Here is a 23180-nt window from a genome sequence, read left to right as displayed (position 1 = left end):
ACCTACGAGTGTTTGGAGTTTTGCTTTGTCGATTTTTTGCTTTCCGAGCAAGATTTGAATGTTGCATCACTCTCCACTCCCGCCTCCTCATCTCTCTGCCCAAAGAAATGCTCCCAGCTCAGTACAGACGTGCCAAACACAAAGTGCTACCGGTTTGATGATGTATTTTTTGGAATGTATAATCAATAAAAAATATAAGAGAGGTGATCAACTTAACTGACGACCCGGTAGGAACGACGACGTCACCGTTTGTTCGTACGTCGGCGCCGGTGATATGGAGCAGCCCGTGTATAGGACACGACTGTTACATATGTTTAGCCTTGATTTGAAGTACAGAGGTGTCCAAATCCTTACTTTAGCTACTAACTGGAGTTAAATAACACTTCCAAGAAACTATAATAGCCTCATTATGTGCAAGGCGTGTCCCCCTGCGAGGCTGTGTGCTCTTGTGCAAATGACTGACAGACTATTTGGTCATGCCTTCAGTCGCTACAGTCACTGATTGGCTATTCATGTCGTGCCATGAGGCATTTTCTTAGGCCCCATGGTTAAAGCAGCAACACAAAGCAACACCAAGAAGCAAAAATCAACCAAGCTCAACCAAAGGAAGCGTAGTTGTTAACTGTGCAAGCAGAGTATAATAAAATATCTCCATCAAGAATGATGGTTTTGATTGCGTGGGGTTAAAGATTTGTGTGTATGTGTGGGCATGTATATGTGTTTACATACATACACTATATTGCAAAATGCATTCGCTCACCTGCCTTGACTCACATTTGAATTTAAGTGACATCCAATTCCTTACCCATAAGGTTCAATATGACATTGGTCCACCCTTTGCAGCTATAACAGCTTCAACTCTTCTGGGAGAGCTTTCCACAAGGTTTAGGAGTATGTTTATGGGAATTATTGACCAGTCTTCCAGAAGTGCATTTGTGAGGTCACACACTGATGATGTTGGACAAGAAGGCCTGGATTTGTCTCCGCTCTAATTAATCCAAATGTGTTCAATACAGTTGAGGTCAGGATTGCGCAGGCCAGTCAAGTTCATCCACACCAGACTCTGTCATCCATGTCTTCATGGACCTTGCTTTGTGCAGTGGTGCATAGTCATGTTGGAAGAGGAAAGGGCCAGTTCCAAACTGTTCCCACAAAATTGGTGCATGGAATTGTCCAAAATCTCTTGGTATGCTGAAGGATTCAGAGTTCTGTTCACTGAAACTCAGGGGCCACGCCCAGCTCCTGAAAAACAACCCCACACCATAATCCCCCCTCCACCAAACTTTACACTTGGTTACAATGCAGTCAGACAAGTACTGTACTCCTAGCAACCAACAAACCCAGACTCTTCCATCACATTACCAGATGGCGAAAAGTGATTCCTCACTCTAGAGAATGTATCTCCACAGTCCTGCAGTGTCAATGGTTTTCCCATTCCATCTGAAAACCAAGCGACGTTTTGCATTGCACTTGGTGATATATGGCTTGGATACAGCTGCTCGGCCATGGAAACCCATTCCAAGAAGCTCTCTGCGCACCTTTCTCCGCTGACCCCGCTCCATCAGTTTACGTGTCCTACCACTTTGTGACTGAGTTGCTGTCGTTTCCAACGGGCTCACATTTTTGATATGCCACACCTGTGAGGTGGGATGGATTATCTCGACAAAGAATAAATGCTCACAAACAGATTTAGACAGATTTGTGAACAATGTTTGAGGGAAATGGCCTTTTGTGTATGTAGAAAAAGTTTTAGATCTTGGAGTCCAGCTCACTAAAAATGGGAGCAAAAACAAAACTGTTGCATTTATATTTTGTTCAATGTATGTGAACATGCAGGAAAAAAACTGCAAGCATAAAATGCATGGAAAATACTGTATGTATCTGTGTGTTAGGTGGGGCCTGGTGGAATGGCTTGGGAAAATTTCTCCCCTGTAAAGGGTCCCTGGACCCAAAACATTTGAGAACCCCGTTTACAGTGTACTGTGTCTTGTGATAGAGTATGTAATTGGGTGTGTGTTTGTGTCTTACCGCCATAGAGCAGCAAAGCACGGCGTCTTCCTTGATGTCTTTCGACTGCAGCAGCTACATGGAACAAGAATAGATATTGTGCCAATTTGAATCAGGGCTGACCGAGCATTGCGACATTGCAAATGGACAGTCGTAATAATAATGCATAATGACCCTCCCCACCAATGTTACAGTAAATATAACCCTTCACACTATACACACGGAGCAGCCCAGAGTGTTGTATAATTATCTTCTTGTATGTTAACTATTATTGAGGACATGGGAAACAATTACATGCCTGCATTTACTATTTTGATCTTCAGAATGTAATGAAAGAATGCATGTGCAACAGATTACATTTGAGGTGAGTGGGAAGGAAAGTGTTACGGCATTTGTGAAGGGACAAACTTAGGTGTACATAAATCAAATAGAGAAATACGAATGCACAATATGTTAAAACGTGTAAGATAACAGATTGATTACAAATAAATGAAAGTGTTATCGATGTGCTAATAACTATACAGTATAACTGGGTGCATAACAGTGCATTTGTACAGGTAGAGGTCATACAAATAATTCAGTTTTGTGCTCTACTGAGCATATTTTCTTTTCTACTGAAGCTTTTATAAACTAACTGTCCAAACAATACAGAGAGGGAAAAAGTGAAATGTGTGCTGGTTTTCACGTCACGAGTATATTATCCTGTATTTTTTCACATTGCAATATATTGACATTGTGCGGGCAAAAAAAGAAAAAAGTCGCAATTATTTTTGCAGCCCTAAAATGATCTATCTGCCTCTCACTGAAAATGTGTCTGTGAACGAGCACTTCTGCACTTCCGCCACAACAGTAACGCTAATTTCCATAATACAAGGTCAGTTCTTGGACCCCTCCTGTTCAGCCTGTATATGCCACCCTTGGGTCAAATTCTTCAGAACTTTAATTTTGACTATCATAGCTATGAAGATGACACACAGTTATATCTAGCAGTGTCTCCAGATGACTACAGTTCAATTGAGGTTTTGTGTCACTGTCTAAAACGGATAAATATATGGACGAGCCAAAATTTTCTTCAATTAAACCGCAACAAAACTGAGATAATTGTTTTTGGCAATAAAGACAAGAGAATTGCTGTTAGTAAATACCTGGAGTCACTCTCTTTAAAAACCAAAGACCAAGTCCGAAACCTTGGTGTTCTGATAGATTCCGACCTGACTTTCAACAGTCATATCAAATCAATTACTAAAAATGCATTTTACCATCTGACGAACATATCCAGAGTGAAGGCTTGCATGTGTCAAGCAGACCAGGAGAAGCTCATCCATGCAGCCATGGCCCAATGGTTAAGATCATTGCCTGCCACCATGGGGGACCTAGGTTCAAGACCCCGACTGGACCAGTCAACATCCCCCGGACTCATGGCTGTGGTGTCCTTGAGCAAGACACTGATACCCCGAAATGCACCCTGGGCGCTTCAGCTGCCCCCTGCTCCAGTGTGTTCCACTAACATGCGTATGTGTTCACTGTGATGGGTCAAATGCAGAGAACAAATTTCGTGTGCATGCATGCATGTTCATGACAATAAAAGATGATTCTTCTTCTTCTTTTATCTCAAGTAGACTTGACTATTGTAATGGTCTTCTGACTGGACTCCCTAAATGCTTTTAATCATGTAACGCACATTGAGTTACCTTGTGTATGAAATGCAAGATACAAATAAATTTGCTTTGCTTTGCAAATAACCACACCCCACACAAAATTTCTCCGCACATGACAGAGCCACTTTCAAGTGACGACATTGTCACTATCATGTAGAAACACCCACGCCCCTTCCATCATGTCAAAGCCAAATGGTTAGCAGAGCTGCAGGGTTTAATTTGCTGCACAGATTTGAGTTAGCTAACAGCGTTAGCGTCTAATAAGCAGCACATACTTGATTGCTCGGTGAACTTATTGATGCAGTGGCATTTATGTTTGGTACTGTGTCTGAGTGAAAAAGATTTTGTTTTGTACATATAGCGGCACTCTTTTTTTGTCCATTCTGTGACTTTAGTCAGGAGGCATAGGTTCTGCCCCTGATCATTATGGTGACCAAAGGCAGACTTGCCATCGGCCCAGCAGTATATGGTGCATGGTATAGAGTCAGTGGCTCACTTGCATGGGACATGCTAATTTTAGTGAGACAAGGAAGCAGGTGTGTAAAATGTGTTTTTAATTCTTGATCATTGGGGTATTTTGACAAAAGCATGTCACACCTCGGAAATGTTTTTAAACTGTAAGAAAATGCAAGCTACATCTCCTTAAAAAGAGAAATGTCATAGAAATGTCACATGGTAAGCACAACTATGTGCCAACTGTCATCGAACAGCTTAGGCATCACCTTCCCAGTACGCGTAGATGGACACTGTGAAAGTATGAAGAGCCAACACAGACGGGTTGGTCTCCTAATGACTTCTCTGGGGGATCTTACTCAGACGTTTAACTCAAATACAGTCACTAATCATCAATTCTTCTGTGAAACATTATGAATGCTTTTTTTTTTGTTTTTTTAAATGTGGAAAACGAACAGTTTCAAAGAAGCTCCTGACAAGCTGGGAGCTGCCCGCCTGCTTGCAGTTACATTATATAACAAAGTTGAGAAAACCTTGGGAATCTCTTGTGATTCCCATTCAGTTTGTTTTTTCTACCGCACCAATCCACCTTTCTACATTCAAAAGACATTTGATCAGAAAAATGAAAAGTAGGTCAGCTGTGATTTTCTGCAAACGTGAGTGAAGAACATCCATATTTATGTCAGCGTTTTTGTCCTCTTCACGGATCAAACATCAGCGTGTTTGATGAACAAATGACATGTCACTGATGGCATTGTCAAAGAACGCAGTGATGGGAGGCACCGATTTCCAGCTGAGAAGCAAATATGTTTCATCTTTATACTCATAACACACGCATGCAGGGAGCGTTGGAACTTGGAAGACTTCAAATGAGCTTCCAATAGTTGCATAGCAACACTATTTCTGACATTGGGACGAGCGATCCCGCCTCTTTCATCAAGTATTATTCTTTATCCCATCACATCCACTCCACTGAGGTGTCCCAAACTAAAAGCATACGATGGACACATCATTACGTACGCAACGGGACAATCTAATGCAGCGTTTTCGTCACCTTTATTGAGCCAAGTCACATATTTTACATTAGAAAAAAAAATTCAAGGCACAACAATAGACAAAAATGTTAAAGAAAGTAGATGCATTGATTAATCATGTACCTTCTGCCATCTTATGGAAGAGCAGTTAATTGTCCTGCCTGTCACTATACATTTCTGGCATAGCTGAACAATTATTTTAATGAGAGAGAGAGAGAGAGAGAGGAAAAAAAGACCAATTAGGTGAAATTGGACAATCTCTCACGGCACACCATTTGTGCCACAGCATCCTGGTTGGGAATCACCAATCTAAAGGGGCGGCAGCAATTTATTCAAGAAAGAGAAAAATAAGGAGACATTTTATCTGAAAAAAGGCCGAGGGCAGTCAATTTTTTTTGTGGATACGTTCCAATTAGGGCTTTGACAAAATAGGTTATTTTTGGCACACATCAATGTCACAAAAGTGATATTTCAAACCCAAACTACAAACTATGAGTTTTCCCATTCATTGTGGGCCAGATGATCAACCAGCAGGTCTACAAAGAGATCTTGCAATAAATGCTTCATGCAGTGTGCGAGAAGAGCCAAAAGGCCAATTCGTGGTTGTTTCAACATGATAAAACACCCGCTCACAATGCCGAGAGCATCCAAGAGTTCCTGGCTGAGACGAACATCACAAGCAAACTCGGTACTCACCCGAGCTGGCTCCGGGTGATTTTTTCCTATTTCGCAAGCTCAATGGGGTTATAAAGGGATTCTTTTGAAGAAGTGGACGACATCAAGATAGTCATAACGGCGGAGCGGTGTAGGATCCTAGAAGAATCCTGCCAGGAGTGCATGAAGGCGTGGCTGAGAAGGTTGAGAAAGTATGGTAGACTCCAGCGGAAATACTTTAGAGGGGAACAATTGCAGTTTAATTGTAGATTTGAAATACAGTGGTGCCTTGAGAGTTTAAGTCATTCCGTGACTACGCTCGTAAATCAAAACACTCACACCTCAACTCATTTTTCCCCATTGAAAGGAATGGAAATGCCATTAATCCGAAAGGAGGCTAAGGGCAGTCCAATCGATGCTCATGGTTGGTTTTCTACTGCAAAACAGTACAGCGGGAAACCGCACCGCATTAAATGCATCGGTCGGAAAAAGCCATGCAATAAAAACAACAGTTTTACAGAAATAAAGGGATAAAATCAGAGAGGAGACTGAGGGCAACTAAAGAACAGAGTGCTGCAGCAAAAGGGAGACTGTGGAGGGTGCACGGTAAGCTAGTAATACACTGAATTTCGTTGCATTTTTGTAATTTCTAGCTGTGTGTCCTCAGTCACAATGACGGGTCGATGGCAAATCTGCTAGATACCAGAAGCCCAATCAATCAATGGTTCCTGGTATTACCTTTTTGAGCCAATAAAAAGGTTCAATAATGAGAGCCATGCAGTGGAAAAGAAAGTGTGTGGCCTCAGTGGTGTGCTGATACTTCAGTAGGCTACACGCACGTCACCGGCTTCAATAAAGGAGTAGGTTTTCTGCAGGAAAAAGTTTCCTGTGACAGGATAAGCATTAAAAAAAAAGCAAAACAAATCGGTTGTATTTTTTTCCCCCCTTACCTTGCCTAACACAACAACAGACTATGCTTCAATTAATCAAGCATTGTATTTAAGCCAACCGCAAGAGGAACATGCTGATACTTGCTGAATAATTCAGAGACAAATATCCCTTTCTCCGTGATGTTCTCCTGTTTACGCTACGAGGAAAAATGTACACAATTTAGCAAGGAAAAGTATTGTTTAGCAGTTCTCCAAACAATATCCAAAAACAGCAGACTAATCTTCTAAGGCTGCATTTAGGCTAGACGGGTCAAATCACATGCATGGTTTATGGGGATTGCTATTATGTGTTAACCGGTATTTGGCATTTAGGGGGCATTTTATAGTCGTTGTATGCAACTAGTACAAGAGTGGCACTTAATTCATTCACATTGCTCCCACTAGTCGCTTCCTGTAGGTGCCAGTGCTAATGAAAAAGTATCAACAAACCGACTGCGCGGCACCTTCGCTAAATGGATGAGCATTTGCCACCCGCTTGGTGTTCGTAGCGGAGTGCTTAGCAGCCAGTCAGCAGATATTTCCCCCGGCGGTGACAATGAAACAAGAGCGGGGGCCAGATATTTGGATGCAATCCAATGGTAATGTGGCTAACAACACTTTTGCTCAGTTGCCCTTATATGTCAGTTGTTTGCTTGTGAAAAAAAAAGGGCTTTCTGGCAAGGATGAGCAAACGTTTGTGCTCAAGGGCCACGTTGGGAAAGGACATTCATAGATTAAATATTTTTTTAAAAAACAGTTACTTGTATGTAAAATATGTCAACAAAATTAAACGAGGTCTACGGTTGTGAGGCTGGTTGGATGTACTGCCAAATTGTCTGAAACGCCTTTGGAGATGGTTTATGGTAGAGAAATTAACATTCAATTCACGGGCAACAGCTCTGGTGGACATTCTTGCAGTCAGCATGCCAATTGCACGCTCCCTCAGAACTTGCGACATCTGTGCCATTGTGCTGTGTGATAAAACTGCACATTTCAAAGTGGCCTTTTATTGTGGCTAGCCTATGGCACACCTGTGCAATAATCATGCTGTCTAATCAGCATCTTGATATGCCACACCTGTGAGATGGGATGGATTATCTCGACAAAGGAGAAATGCTCACTAACATAGATTTAGACAGATTTGTGAACAATATTTGAGGGAAATGGCCTTTTGTGTATGTCGAAAAAGTTTTAGATCTTGGAGTCCAGCTTATGAAAAATGGGAGCGAAAACATAAGTGTTGCGTTTATAATTTTGCTCAGTGTAATTATTTAGCGACTTTTTGACTCGCTCTCGCGACTACTTTAATTCCCACTATAGACAACATGAGCGGAATCATTTTCACATTGTTTTACAAATAAGAAAGGAACCTGGCGGAAGACCATTGTCAAAGACCTGGTGCCCTTTTCAATGCAAAAACAGTGATTTAGCGACACGATAGAAACTTTTGACTGTCTAGCTTCGATAACGGACTTGGACCAGCCAAGTCTCGCAGTCCGATGGCTCAGTTTATAATATTAATTTGTTGAACATTTAAAATGAAATATATTTATACACTTTGTGACAAAAGGGCCATTTTATTATAGCATTTATTTTAAGATTTTCTGTAAACAAAAACATTATTTCTAATATTTCTGTGGAAGTTGATGCACGTTAATCCTTGTTTGGTATCAGGAGAAATAAAGCAAAAAACAAAAGCAAAACTTGCTTTGTCGTTTTCAATAGTTTGTAAGGGGGGGAAAAAAAATCAATTATTGCCTACCCAAATTAATAATATACAGAATTTGTTTTACTATAAATCATTTTACACTTTTACATGATTACTAATGCCTATACAAGAAACATTTTGCAAGGAACTGATTACATTTCTGTTATTTCCTATAGGGAACATTTATAATAAATGGTGTACTAAAGCATGTGCTGCACATTTAAGTAAATTCATGCTGGTCTCAGTAAATTCATGCTGGTCTTGTACCTGTCATGTTTCCATTGCTTCCTGTGCAGCAAGTGCTGACTGGACCGCAATCTCTCCCTTCAGCTCCCCCCCCCCCCACTTCCTTCTTTCAATACCCCATAGGTCGCCGACCACTTCTGTATGGCGGTCGCTCTGCTGCTGTGACCCTATATGTGGTTCCAATGAATACCAAGAAGAGTACTTGCAAGGCGGCTTGGCCTGATGATGTGAGTTAAACCCTGGGTCGTTTGCTTTCCTGGAAGTGATGGCGTCCTGGCGGGTTGAGCCATAACGAAAAAGCCACTGCGGTGTCTAGCGTCTAGACTGGGTTGAGGGCGGAAAACAGGAAACTAAACTTGTGAAGTGCAATATGCACTTAAGTACTTTCTTCTTACGAGAAACGTGGACAGGGATGGTTGACTGTAAATCGTAAATTTCTAGAGAGATGAAACCAACTTTACAAATTCATATGCTTTCATCAAAATGTCCCAAGGATCGAGAATTGTAGCACAGTTAAAACATATTTTTGGCTTGCTGAAATTACCCTGTTACGGGCATTTCTGTCTCATGCAAGTGACCCAACATGCACCCCGCCCATATTGCTAGCCCAAACACGAGTACAGGTTTTGTTACCATGACAACTAAAGATGAACAACAGAGTGTGCGAACTGCGAAGCGCACGCGAGTACCCAAAGAGTCAGCACGGATTGTATTTTCTTTCATGGAGGAAGCAAATCACAAAGGTGGTGAATTACATATGTCAATTAGTGTGGGAATACATGTATTTGGTGCAGGCAGCAGAGACACCGTCAAACAAAAATCAACAGCGCCCGACCACTCCCAATGGGCAATCAGTTATTGTATGTGATGCTTATCAGAAGCTAAAGGTGTGCAGCAAACAAATCTCAATGCAGCTCTGTTTAACTTTTGGCTTTGACATGATCGTGTCTCGGACAGGGTATACTAGCTGTGGCTTAAAAATGGCCCTGAATCTGTGCCCAGCCTATCTTCAAAGTCATGGGTAAAGAAACTCGTTGTGGGTGGGCTGGTACTATGTAAATTAGTCTCACTGTTATATCACGATCTGGCGAAATACTCAGGTTTCCAAGTACTGTTCTCCAGCGTTGGCGAGTGTTTCAGTGCCATGACAGTTGTTCATGTGAATGAGCAATAGAGTTCAGCGCTGTTGCCCATTTTATTTTGGCAGGTTTCTACTTCCTACTTTTGCAGATGATTTGATAAGACTCAGCTGTTATACAGAGCAACCTTTTGTGGCTTTTAGGTATTTGATCTCCTACGACTTGTGAATTTGTGTCCATCTGTTTGTGCTGTTTGACAAGAGGATGACAGAGTGAAGACAGACTGCTAACATTAGCAGCTGACTGGTTAGTGACCACGTTAGTCACTTGTGGTCAAAGTAGTATTAGACTGGGGGTCTTCGGTTTACGAAAGGGTTCTGTTCCTACGGGGGCAACATTACCCAAATTTGTACGGAAGTCAGAATCACTAATGTAAATATTTGTATGAAAAACACTCAAACCAAAGATAATAAATACAAAACAATAAGTACGGTTGTACCTGAGTATGTCTTCTTGTGCTTCATGAGTCGTGACCACGTAGTCTTACGTCGCTGCGCAATATAGCTCAGTGTGTTCCTTTTTATAACCTTGAAGCTTCTTGTGTCAGGACCGTCGTAAACCGAGGACCCTCCTGTAAGTGTATGTGTTGCGCATAGGGATGCATGATAACTATTTTTTCCATCGATACTGATAACCAATATCATCTGATCATTTCCAAGCCAAGGACCCCCCCAAATTGATTGAAGCTGCAACGGTGATGCCATGTATAAATGTTAGGGGTGTCCCGATTCAATCTTTGCTATCGGATATCACTCCGATATTAGCAAGAGTATTGTATCGGCTCGGACTGGATCTAAAATCTCAGATTTTACAACTCTTATACAAGCAGTCCATTCCATGCTCCGTTCCAACATTTCTATCCAGCACCATTCAGACGGCATACAGATCCCACGTGATCACAACAGGTTGCTAAGTTGCTAACATAGTAGCAAGGAGTAACAGCGAATGTTCCTTGCTTAAAGTCGTTCATTGGGACTCCAGTTGACGTTCACTGTAAAACTAAACACAAATAACAAAAGAATTACATCTATTGAATGTTGAAATACATCAGACTTTGTTGCTTTGTTTTTGCTAGCTCACAGCTAACACAATGAATGAAAAACACCACAGATGAGCTAACAAAAATTAGCATCGACCTCGCGGCACTTATATCTCTCAAAATAATTTATATTGGTACACAAATTCTGTATAATTACATACAACAGGCAATATAACTACTCTCTGGCATATAGTCTTCAAACTGTGAAAAAAGAGTTATCTTAACAAGATTCAATCATGACGACTACTTTTTTTGATACTGAGAGTATCTCATTGCGTCTGGCTCTCATAGGTCAAAGACATGCACAGCACAGTTACTCTATGTAACCCATCCAACCATACATTTTCCATACCGCTTATCCTCACTAAGGTTGCGGGCATGCTGGCACCTATCCGAGCTGACTCTGGACGAGAGGCGGGGTACACCCTGAACTGGTCGCCCGCCAATCATAGGGCACATATAAATAAACAACCATCCCCATCCTGCCTCAAAGTCTGCGCGGACCAGCTCGCTCCAGTCTTCACAAAGATCTTCAATAGATATCTGGAACTGTGCGAAGTACCATCCTGTTTCAAACGCTCCACCATCATTCCAGTCCCCAAGAAACCTACAATCTTGGGTCTGAATGACGACAGGCCTGTCGCCTTGACATCTGTGGTCATGAAGTCCTTTGAACGTCTCGTGCTGGACCACCGGTCCCCTGCTGGCGTTCAACAGCATCATTCCTGAACTCCTTTCCTCCAAGCTTCTCCAGCTCAGCGTCTCGCCTGCCATCTGCTAGTGGGTTTACAGCTTTCTGACGGGCAGGACACAGCAGGTGAGGCTGGGGGAGACCACCTCATCCACACGCAGCATCAGCACTGGGGCACCCCATGGTTGTGTCTTCTCTCCGCTGCTCTTCTTTCTCTACACGAAGGACTGCACCTCAATGCACCTGGCTGTCAAACTCCTGAAGTTTGCAGATGACACCACTGCCATCGGCCTCATCAAAGACGGTGACGAGTCTGAATATCGACAGGAAGTGGAGCGGCTGGAGCTGTGGTGGGGTCAACACAACCTGGAGCTAAACACGCACAAGACTGTAGAGGTGATCGTGGACTTCAGGAGGCATCCTTCGCCACAGCTACCCCTCACGCTGTCCAGCTGTCTTGTGTCAACCGTTGAGACCTTCAAGTTCCTGGGAATTACAGTCTCTCAGGACCTGAAGTGGGCGATCAACATCAACTCCGTCCTCAAAAAGGCCCAGCAGAGGCTGTACTTCCTGCCGCTTCTGAGGAAGCACGGCCTGCCACGGGAGCTGCTGAGGCAGTTCTACACCGCAGTCATCGAATCAGTCCTGTGTTCTTCCATCACAGTCTGGTTTGGTGCTGCTACAAAAAAAGTACTCCAACTGCAAAAGACAATCCAAACTGCTGAAAAGATTGTCGGTACCCACCTACCGACCCATGAGGACTTGCACGCTGCCAGAACTAAGACGAGCGTGCAAAATCCTCTCGGACCCTCCACATCCCGGTCACCAGCTCTTCCAGCTCCTTCCCTCAGGTAGGCGCTACCGATCAATGCAAACTAAAACTAGCAGACATTCCAACAGCTTCTTCCCTCTTGTAATCAACTTCTTAAACAGCTAACCTACAATTCCATTGTCACATGCTGCCAATTTTTTTGTCTTGAGTTTGTTGTCACATTTCTGTCGGGCCAATTATTCATACTCGTGCACTCACTGTAGTAATCTCGCAACGCTGTACTATTTGCATATCTGTTGTTGACCAATACTGGCCACTCATGCCAGAGAAGCATCTGCCCCACTTGCACACTGACTGAGCAGTATCTGCAACATTTGCACAATCAACATTGTCCCAGATTATCGCGCTACTAGTCACTTTAAATTGCATACACTCCTTGAAGTCTCGGCGCCCTTTGCACAATGGTCATTGCACCGGACAATTGCTATATTAGTCATTCAAACTGCTCTCATTCCTAGAGAACTCTACATCTTTTTCCACAATTGTCGAAAAATAAAAAAGTGGACCATCATTTCCAGATAACTAGCAACTCTTTATTGCTCAGTGACTGTTTTTCTCAATGTCTTTATGTCTCAAAAGTGTTCTCTGTCAATTGACTGTCTGTTGTCGTACTAGAGCGGCTCCAACTACCGGAGACAAATTCCTTGTGTGTTTTTTTGGACATGCTTGGCAAATAAAGATGATTCTCATTCGCACTCACATTCACACCTAAAAACAATTTAGAGTCTCCAATTAACCTACCATGCACGTTTTTGGAATGTGGGAGGAAACCGGAGTACCTGGAGGAGGCAGGGAGAACATGCAAACTCCACACAGGGGAGACTGGATGTGAACCCGGCCAGGTTCTCAGAACTGTGAGGCAGATGTGCTAACCGATCGTCCACTGTGCCGCTCTTTATGTAATCCACTGTTTAATAATAAAAGGGTAAATTTCTCATATCTACTGTTGCTGATTTATGTGCTCTGTTTGAGTAATATCACTTGATTAAGCCTTATCTAACATTCCATAATACAAAATAAGTAAATTTTGTATGATTATTGCTGATATCGGATGGGACTGTTATCGGTATCGGGCAAAACTCAAGGTTGCAATATCGGTATCGGATCGGAAGGGAAAAAGTTGGATCGGGACATCCCTAATAAATGTATCTTGTTCCATTGCAATTTCAGCAAGTAGTAATACGCTAATTTACTTTGGATATTGACTATTTTTGGTGTCGTAGCCAAAGAATTTTTGACAAAATTGTCTTACTGTCATAAGCCAATGCAACAGCAGCCACTGGTGACCAGTATGCCGCTGAATGAGACGGCGCTTGTTATCGGACTAGTTTTTTTCATATTGGACCGATCTGTGTGACGTTATTTTTTTCCCCCAATATCAGTCGATAATTACCGGTCCTGATAGTTATGGTGTAATCCCCAGTTATGCAACAATCCTTTCTGATAACTATACACACCTCTCGCAGGCAGGTGTAGATGGGACACACCAGGACCCGAAAGGGCTCTCCGGAACTGCTCCTCATTATCCCAAACACCTCGCACAGGAAAGTGATGAAGCCCAACCACACCTCCACGTCTGACCGCTGCAGCTCCGCACGACGGGCAAAGTCCTTCTGTGGATAGATAATTGCAGAGGGAGAGAGAGGGGCTAGGAGTCTATCTCTCGGGTGTCCAAACTACATAAATATAGAGCTTTTCTAAATGTGCAAAGATGAAAATAAACTATTTACAACTAAAACATTAACTCAATTTCTCTACATCATGCTGAATAAATATATGTTTTTTATTTCAGAGGAAAAAACGGTTTCCTCCACTTTCTGCTCCATACAAATAACTAGTATATATAACGATATATAACTGTTTGATTAATTGATTTTAGTGTGTTTAATAAAGTCACAGATTTTCAAAGTGTCTCTTGTATCCTTGCATTTTTTTTGTATTAGGACCTCAGTAGAAAAAGTTTGGAAATCCTGCTCTCTCTGGTAGGTGGATATTAAGAATATTACATTCATCAGCGGCGGTGAAAGCTATTAACATCTGCAATAGGAGTTTATGTAGGTGGTGTACACATTAACCTTAGGGCCTTATAGCTAAAAACCTGAAACAAAATTAATCAATTTCTAATGCTAATGCATTACAAAAGTGGCGGCCAGTGAACCATAAGAGCGTTTGGGTTAATACTGGTTGAGCGCACTCATACAGATGTTCTGCCTGGAGTTTAAGTAAAACTTTGAAGAGTTCCTGCACCCACCACCGTGACATCTGACATTTTTCTCTAATAACCAGCACGCATACGGCAGAGAATTAACCCTCAAGTCAAGCGGAGGTGATATAAACAAAGTTGGGGGAAAAGGTCAAACTTACTTAAAGATGACGTGTGACAATTGACGTCTTGGCTACTAATGAGCAGAGTGGTCACGCAATAATTGTCCCCCTTATTGACACGTGGGGGAGTCTTGAAATAATATCATTAAGCAGGGCCTTTGTGAACCCACGTGTGACATTTACAGTGTGTTGAAGCAAAATGTCAGAAACAAAAGGGGAACGAGAAGGAAAAGGAAAGGAAGAATGGAAATGAAGTACAGTCTTCCCCCAGCATGTTTGTGGTTCACTATTCAACTATTCACTTCGACGCGGTACGCACAATCGGCTGTTTTTGTCCTGGTTTTGCAATTTCCCGACCAAGCACGTTAAATGCCAGACTATTTTGTTTTATAAGATTATCCTTAGCTCTGAGGTGTGTTAAGAGCAAATTTGGTCCCGATAATAGGGTCCGAAACAAGTTGGGGCGGACAATATTAGAAATTTAACGCGTTCAATATTTATGACCAAATCTTATCCGAAGTTGTTTTTTGCTCTTTCTGAAACATCCTAAGATGCCGCCATAATCCTGTCTAAATAGTAAGGTATTACACTTTGGTATCAAAGAAGTACTTTGAAGTGATACATCTGGCTTGTTGTTTGTTGTTAGCAGAAAATACAGTCTTGACCATATGTCCATCTATATGCACACCTCCAATGCATCGGTAAGCCATTTATTTTTGTTAATGTAAAATGTGTTTTAATTGATATTAACTGAACTGTAATATAGTTTCTGGCATAGTTATGGTTTAAGATATTAATGTAGGCAATTATAAACATGCTTTGGGGATACATCAATTAGTTATGTTTTTTTTGCGATTTGCGGTAGGGCGCAGTCCCGTGGCTTAATGCAACTCCAGTTTTCGGATTCAACTTGATAAATGTTCAGGGCTGCATGTGAGCTGCAGCTTATCCCAGATGACTCTGGGGAAAATGCAGACTATACCCTGGAGTGGTCGCCAGTCACTCACAGAAATATTGCTTTCTTTTGACTTTTCCATTATGTTATAGAAAGCAGCTGTGTGTTTCAGGTGTGTGTAGTTAAAATACATCCACCAGTGCTAACTAATTAACTCCGATGTTGACAATACACGTATCAGAAGCTTCCAAATTAATGAATCAATCATCTGGGGTTTCCCAAATTGTTCAAAGGCATAGCAATCTTACGGTGTGGGGTTTTTGGTCCCTCTTCTTAAAACGGGGGACCATCACCACAGTCTGCCAATCCAGAGGCACTGTCCCCGATGTCCACGCGATGTTGCAGAGGCGTGTCAACCAGCACAGCCCCACAACATCCAGAGCCTTTAGGAATTCTGGGCGAATCTTATCCACCCTTGGGGCCTTGCTACCGAGGAGCTTTTTAACCACCTCGGTGACCTCAACCCCAGAGATAGGAGAACCCGCCTCAGAGAACCCAGACTCTGCTTCCTCAAGGGAAGGCGTGTCGGTGGAATTGAGGAGGTCTTGGAAGTATTCTCCCCACCGATTCACAACGTCCCGAGTCGAGGTCAGCAGCGCCCCATCCCCATTATACACATTGTTGATGGTGCACTGCTTCCCCCTCCTGAGACGCCGGATGGTGGACCAGAATTTCCTCGAAGTTGTTCTCGTGGCCTCACTGAACTCCTCCCACGCCTGGGTTTTTGCCTCAGCGACCACCAAAGACGCATTCCGCTTGGCCAGCCGATACCAATCAACTGCCTCTGGAGTCCCACAGGCCAAAAAGTACCTATAGGACTCCTTCTTCAGCTTGACGGCATCCCTCACCGCTGGTGTCCACCAACGGGCCCGGGGATTGCCGCCACGACAGGCACAGACTACCTTACGGCCACAGCTCTGGTCGGCCGCCTTAGCAATAGAGGGACGGAAACATGGTCCACTCGGACTCAATGTCCCCCGCCTCCCCCAGGACGTGGGTGAATTTCTGCCGGAGGTGGGAGTTGAAATTCCTTCTGACAGGGGATTCTGACAGATGTTCCCAGCAGACCATCACATTACGTTTGGGCCTGCCACGTCGGACTGGGATCTTCCCCCACCATTGGAGCCAACTCACCACCAGGTGGTGATCAGTTGACAGCTCCACCCCTCTTTCACCCGAGTGTCCAAGACATGCGGCCGCAAGTCCGATGACACGACTACAAAGTCGATCATCGAACGGCGACCTAGGGTGTCCTGGTGCCAGGTACACGTGTGGACACCCTTATGCTTGTACATGGTGTTCGTTATGGACAATCCGTGGTGAGCACAGAAGTCAATAATGGAAAACCGCTCGGGTGCTGATCGGGGGGGCCGCTCCTCCCAATCACGCCCTTCCAGGTCTCACTGTCATTGCCCACGTGAGCATTTAAGTCCCCCAGCAGAACGATGGAGTCCCCAGCGGGTGCGCTCTCCAGCACCCCCTCTAAGGATTCCAAAAATGGTGGGTACTCTGAACTGCTGTTTGGTGCATAGGCACAAACACCAGTCAGGACCCGTCCCCCCACCCGGAGGCGGAGGGAGGCTACCCTTTCGTCCACCGGGGTGAACCCCAACGTACAGGCGCCGAGCCAGGGGGTCGGGGGGGGGCAATAAGTATACCCACACCTGCTCGGCGTCTCTCACCGTGGGCAACTCCAGAGTGGAAAAGAGTGCAACCCCTCTCGAGAGGACTGGTACCAGAGCCCAAGCCATATGTGGAGGCGAGCCAGACTATATCTAGTCGGAACTTCTCAACCTCCCACATCAGCTCGGGCTCCTTCCCTCCCAGAGAGGTGACATTCCGCTTCCCGAGAGCCAGCTTCTGTAGCCGGGGATCGGATGGCCAAGCTCCCCGCCTTCGGCCACTGCCCAGCTCACTCTGCACCCGACCCCTATGGCCCCTCCCACAGGTGGTGAGCCCATGGGAAGGGGGACCCACATTACCCTTTCGGGCTGTGCCCGGCCGGGCCCCATGGATGCAGTCCCGGCCACCAGGCGCTCGCCTTCAAGCCCCACCTCCAGGCCTGGCTACAGAGGGGGGCCCCGGTGACCCGGGTCCGGGCAAGAGAAACCTAGATCCATATATTTTGTTCTTCATAGGGGTTTTTGGAGCCGTGCTTTGTCTGGTCCCTCACCTAGGACCATGGGTGACCCTACCAGGGGCGTAAAGCCCCAGACAACTTAGCTCCTAGGATCATTGGGACACATAAACCCCTCCACCACGATAAGGTGACGGCTCAAGGAGAGGGTCCCGTGTAGCTGTTCTGTATAAATGGTACTGACACGGAAATTATGTGAAATTGTCCTGCAAACATTCCACTTTCTGAGGTAGCATTAGAGCCATAACAGAGGTGAGATGGTGCCCGTGTTTCAGGGACTGCCAGAAAGGTAGGACGGGGGTGTAAAGTTTGACACTTTGACAGTCCTTTCTCCCATCTTGTTGGGGTGAAAGCAATTAACCACAAAGTTATTATGTTACACCAGACTCTGGTGGTAATAATGAATGCTGTTGCACCAATATTCTCCAGTACTTTGCTGAGTTTTGTATAAAATGCACACGCGGATCAATTCCAGATATTCTGTTACTGCTCTGATGTGACACTGTGGAAGATTACCTGCAACAGGTTGAGCAGCAGGGACCTAAACTTGGTCCCATCCACCATGAAGAGCGCCATCTTGTCGCACAGCTTAGCGGCGGTGGCAGCGAAGCTCCGGTCCAACACTGTCTTGTCATAGATGGTGCCCACCACCTGGGTCAGGGTTTCCTCGGAGCGCGCAGAGCTCTGCGCCTCCTCCATGAAGGAGGTCAGATGCTCCTCCACGCCACTGCTGTTGCTCCTCATGCTGTTGAGAAGCCTCACCAAGCGGTCCATGCTGGGTGCGCCTGACGCCTCTGTTAGCACCTCCTCCTGGGGAAACAGAGTTGAGTTACTCTTATTGGGTATACCCAGGACTTGTTACAATACAAGGATTCACACTCACATTCACACCTATGGACAGAATTTTTCAATGAATGTAACATGAATGTTTTTGGAATGTGGGAGGTACCCAGAGTACCTGGGCAGGGCATTAGGATGCGACTAATTTGGTCGCACATGTGCCCTAATATCTGAATAGTGCACCCGTATGCCCAGCAAATGTGGGTTAAGTATTTTGCCCAGGGACACGACGACGACATGCGCTTAGGCGGGGATACAAACTGCTGACACTCTGGTTGCAGGGCCGACTCTTACCCTCTGCGCCAAACCGCTCCAGTTTGTTTTTATGAAGTCACTACAAATACAATAAAACATAAACCTCAAAGTGACAAAATCTATTTAAAACACATCCATCCCACCCACGTGGCTGGGTCTTTCAGCATGACAATGATCCCAAACACACCGCCCGGGCAACGAAGGAGTGGCTTCGTAAGAAGCCTTTCAAGGTCCTGGAGTGGCCTTGCCAGTCTCCAGATCTTAACCCCATAGAAAATCTTTAGAGGAAGTTGAAAGCCTGTGTTGCCCAGCGACAGCCCCAAAATATCACTGCTTTCGAGGAGTTCTGCATGGAGGAATGGGCCAAAATACCAGCAACAGTGTGTGAAAACCTTGAGAAGACTTACAGAAAACATTTGACCGCAGTCATTGCCAACAAAGGGTATATATAACAAAGTATTGAGATAAACTTTTGTTATTGACCAAATACTTATTTTCCAGCATAATTTGCTAATAAATTCTTTACAGAGACACAATATATATAAAACAATGTGATTTTCTAGATTATTTTTTTCCTCATTGTCTCTCATAGCTGAGGTATACCGATGAAAATTACAGGCCTCTCTCATCTTTTTAAGTGGGAGAACTTGCACAATTGGCTGTAGACGAAAAGTAGTCCCTATCTTGATGCAAAATGGTTTGGTTAGATCTGCTTGTTGCGCTGTTATTACTGATGTTGTATTACTGACTACTTTGGACTTTTTCATTTTCTGTTAAGGCATTATTGATTCTTTATACCTCTGTGCCAAATATTTAATATTTTTAAGTACAATTTATTATAATTATAATAATAATAATTATAGTTTTTTTAATCAAAAATATTTAATTTATTAAGTTCATTATAGTTGAATTATGCAGTTAATTATAGTTGAATTATGCATCCACCCAGTTTCCGTATCGCTTATCCTTACTGGGGTCGCGGCCGTGCTTACCCTATCTCAACTAACTCTGGGTAAGTGACGGGGTACACCCTGAACTGGTCGCCAGTCAATCGCAGGGCACACAGACAAACAACCATTCACTCTTACATTCATACCTACGGACCATTAGAGTCTTCAATTACCCTACTATGCATGTTTTTGGTGTGTGCAAGGAAACCGGAGTACCCAGAGAAAACCCACACAGACACAGGGAGAACATGAAAAACTCCGGACAGGCGAGGCCGGATTTGAACCCGGGTCCTCAGAACTGTGAGACAGATATGCTAACCAGTCACTGGGAAAACATACCATCCTAAAAATGTTATAGTCACAGGCCTAGGTTAGTGGCCAAGGCCCTTCAGATTTCGAGTGGAAATAGCCACCGATGATACGATAAGAATGATTGACAACTTCGTGAAGAATGTGAAGTTCAGGCCTGATTCGTCCAAAGGTCCTAACCAATGCACCAAAGCAACACTTTTCAGTAAGTCACCTGTCTTGTGGAATTGTGCCTCAAATAAAGAACTTTATTGACTGCATTGATAGTTAATCATTTACCAGTCAATACTGTCTGAAAAGACAGGCAGCTATTTTTTTGTTTCTTTTTAAAGTGAGCTAGTAAGACTACGGTGTTGAATGTGATGCAATGTTTGTGCACCCAACAAAAAAAAGTTGGGAGCACCAGTGCAACCAGTGGAAAAACTTAGTTTAGAGCCCTAGTAGAGAAAAACAAGCAAGCATGGGGAGAACATGCAAACTCCACACAGGAAGCCTGAGACTTGAACCCCTAACCTCAGAATTATGAGTCAGATGTGAGAACAATTAGTCTACCGTGCTGTGAGTGTGAAAATCTATTTTCTGTACCAATTACTCTAGGGTAGTGGATGAGCTGGAGCCTATTCCAGCTGACTTTGGGTAAGAGGTGGGGTATACCCACCCTAGATTGGTCGCCAGTCAATTGCAGGGCACAGATAGTCAAACAACCATTTATTTACACTCACATTCACACATCTGTACAATTGACAGTCTTAATTTAACCCAAGATGACTTTGGGTAAGAGGCGGGGTACACCCACCTGGGATTGGTCGTCAGTCAATTGCAGGGCGCATTAGACAAATCACCATTAACACTCACATTTACACCTTTGAGGACAATTTTGAGTCTTCAGTTTGGGCGAGAGAGGTGGCATACTGGTTGCCAGTCAATCGTAGGGCACATGAATGAACTTTGATTAACCTGTAATGAATGTTTTTGGAAAGTGGGAGGAAGCTGGACGACTTGCAGAAAACCCACGCAAGCACAAGCAGAACATGCAAACGCCACACAGGAAGGCCTTAGCCAGCAATCGAACCCAGAACCTTGGAACTAGATGTGAAAAAAACACTATTTCATGGTGTTGCCCTTCTTTAGGGCGATTAAAAAATATATGATTCAACTCTTAAGGTTTCAGGTAAACTGCGTAAAGCAGCGGCTCAAGCATCCTTCAGAGGCGTCACTAAGGAATAATGTTCATGAATTGTGGCTTTGCTGTCAGTTCTGAGAAGCCAAGCATCAGAGAACACAGCTGACTCATGCAACAGTTGAGTCAAATCTAAGAAGTGGCTAAATGACTAAACCACCGTGGTGTGTGTGATAAAGATGAAAGTAGCCTGCCCACACACACACGGACACACACACACACACGGACACACACACACACACACGGACGCACGCACGTACGTTAGTCTTGATTGGCTTAATGATGAAGGACAGGAAGTAAGCAGCTTTCCTGTACCTTGTCCTTTAGTCTCCTCTGCAACCTCTCCTTGGACGACTGCAGCAAGCTGATTTGGGGCTCCCTAGATGGACCTTGGCCTGATGAGCCGAGGCTTTCTTTGCCGGCTGTCACGTCTGACGAGATGTTCGTGCCCAGCGCTGACTCAGACTTGGGCGAGTCAGCTGGACTCTTGCAGTCCCGAGGCTCCTCAATCTGTCGCGTGTGCTTGTCGCTTGTCACTTTTACATTCTCTGTCTCTTTGGTTGCTCTCAGAGGTGGTCCTCTATCGGAACCTGCTGGGTTCTGTTGTCCTGGACCTTTCTGATTGGGGTGCCAGCGTCGGTTCTGGCTGTAACCATGCGAGGGTCCACTGGGGCGTTGCCCATGTCTGCCCTGATAGTGGCGAGGTGACCGGCCATTGTTTCTGTTGTCTCCCGCATCCGTTGGGCTGGGTGACTGCTGATCCCACTGGTGTTGTGGGGATGATGACTGGTTCTTACCTCCTCCCTGACCCCGCTGTTGTCTCCTAGAATGGGAGGTAATGGTTAGCTCAGTTGTGATGCTGCATCATGACAGTCAACTCCCCACCTCTACCACCACTACCCCAACATTTAAGTAACACCGCTTACATGTGGCTGCACGGTGAGTTTTCCCATCATACATAGTTCCGTTCTACGGCTGTACTACCTCTGTGTGCTTGTCAAGATACTGACATATGGTCCGGGGGATTAACCACACCGTCACGAAGAAGGTAACCTATTATCTACCTCAGCCTAAGCATGAGCAAACACAACCAGCTTCGCACATGGCTGTTGCTCCACCACCTCTGTTTTTTTAGGACACAACTACCCCGAGTCTGACAATGCATTGATGCTCGAGTTTCGCCGACCTTGTTTGCTGCAACCAGAAGGAAACATGTTTCTTTACGTTTCAATTGGAATAGGTCCCAAAATCCCAATCTGAACAGACAATCCCAATCTGAACAGACAATCTGAACAGACAAACTTTGTAGTTTTTTGGAGTGAAGTTCACAGTGGTAGACTTTGATATGGAATTAGACACTGAAAGAGACTTGGAGACACTGAAAGAGACTTGTTACTGTGTGTTGTATTGACTAACTTCACCCTTTGGTAAGATTAGTAAAGGCGTAGTTAGTAGAAGAGGGCTGGGGTCGCGCAGAAACTTACTGCGCAGTCGTTGATCTCGTAACAACTTTTGCAAAGCTCAAAGGGCCTTCCTTGATGCTCGTCAGTACAGCTTACGACAAGGCTGTCAAAGTTTTGCGTTTCCCCTTTTTAAAGGCAACTTCAAGTTAAGGCACTTTAGTGTTGAGTAGTTGAGTGACAATTCAGACTGGCAGCAGCTTTGTTGCTCTTTTGATGGGTTCAACCAAAAAGTAAGGGGAAATTAAAATACAGATATCACTGATAAAGAGTACAGTGCACAGGGGACACATTGCAGATCCACCCACAATATAGGAAAACCATATAAATCCTATCCCATCTACATGCTTCAAAAACATTTTAACTTGTTAAAACACAC

The 23180-nt window shown here is 44.2% G+C and overlaps 1 protein-coding gene across 5 annotated transcripts in view; it reads right to left on the bottom strand.

Moving 5' to 3' along the window:
• The window catches only part of ctif (CBP80/20-dependent translation initiation factor), an 81603-nt gene that overhangs the window by 8484 nt on the left and 49939 nt on the right, over window positions 1-23180 (bottom strand). For 3 of the 5 annotated variants that reach the window (XM_061697996.1, XM_061697997.1, XM_061697995.1), the window contains 4 exons: window positions 21657-22164; window positions 18324-18617; window positions 13848-14003; window positions 2029-2082 (listed from right to left, as the gene is read on the bottom strand). In XM_061697996.1, the coding sequence (XP_061553980.1) occupies window positions 2029-2082; window positions 13848-14003; window positions 18324-18617; window positions 21657-22164 (1012 nt within the window). Of the gene's footprint in view, window positions 1-2; window positions 96-2028; window positions 2083-10267; window positions 10400-13847; window positions 14004-18323; window positions 18618-21656; window positions 22165-23180 lie in introns of those variants that run through there. The other 2 variants (XM_061697998.1, XR_009769879.1) reach the window with 2 other exon arrangements.

This window comes from Phycodurus eques, chromosome 15 (assembly GCF_024500275.1).
Source record: "Phycodurus eques isolate BA_2022a chromosome 15, UOR_Pequ_1.1, whole genome shotgun sequence".
NCBI lineage: Eukaryota > Metazoa > Chordata > Actinopteri > Syngnathiformes > Syngnathidae > Phycodurus > Phycodurus eques.
This window is presented reverse-complemented; position numbering and strand designations above follow the sequence as displayed.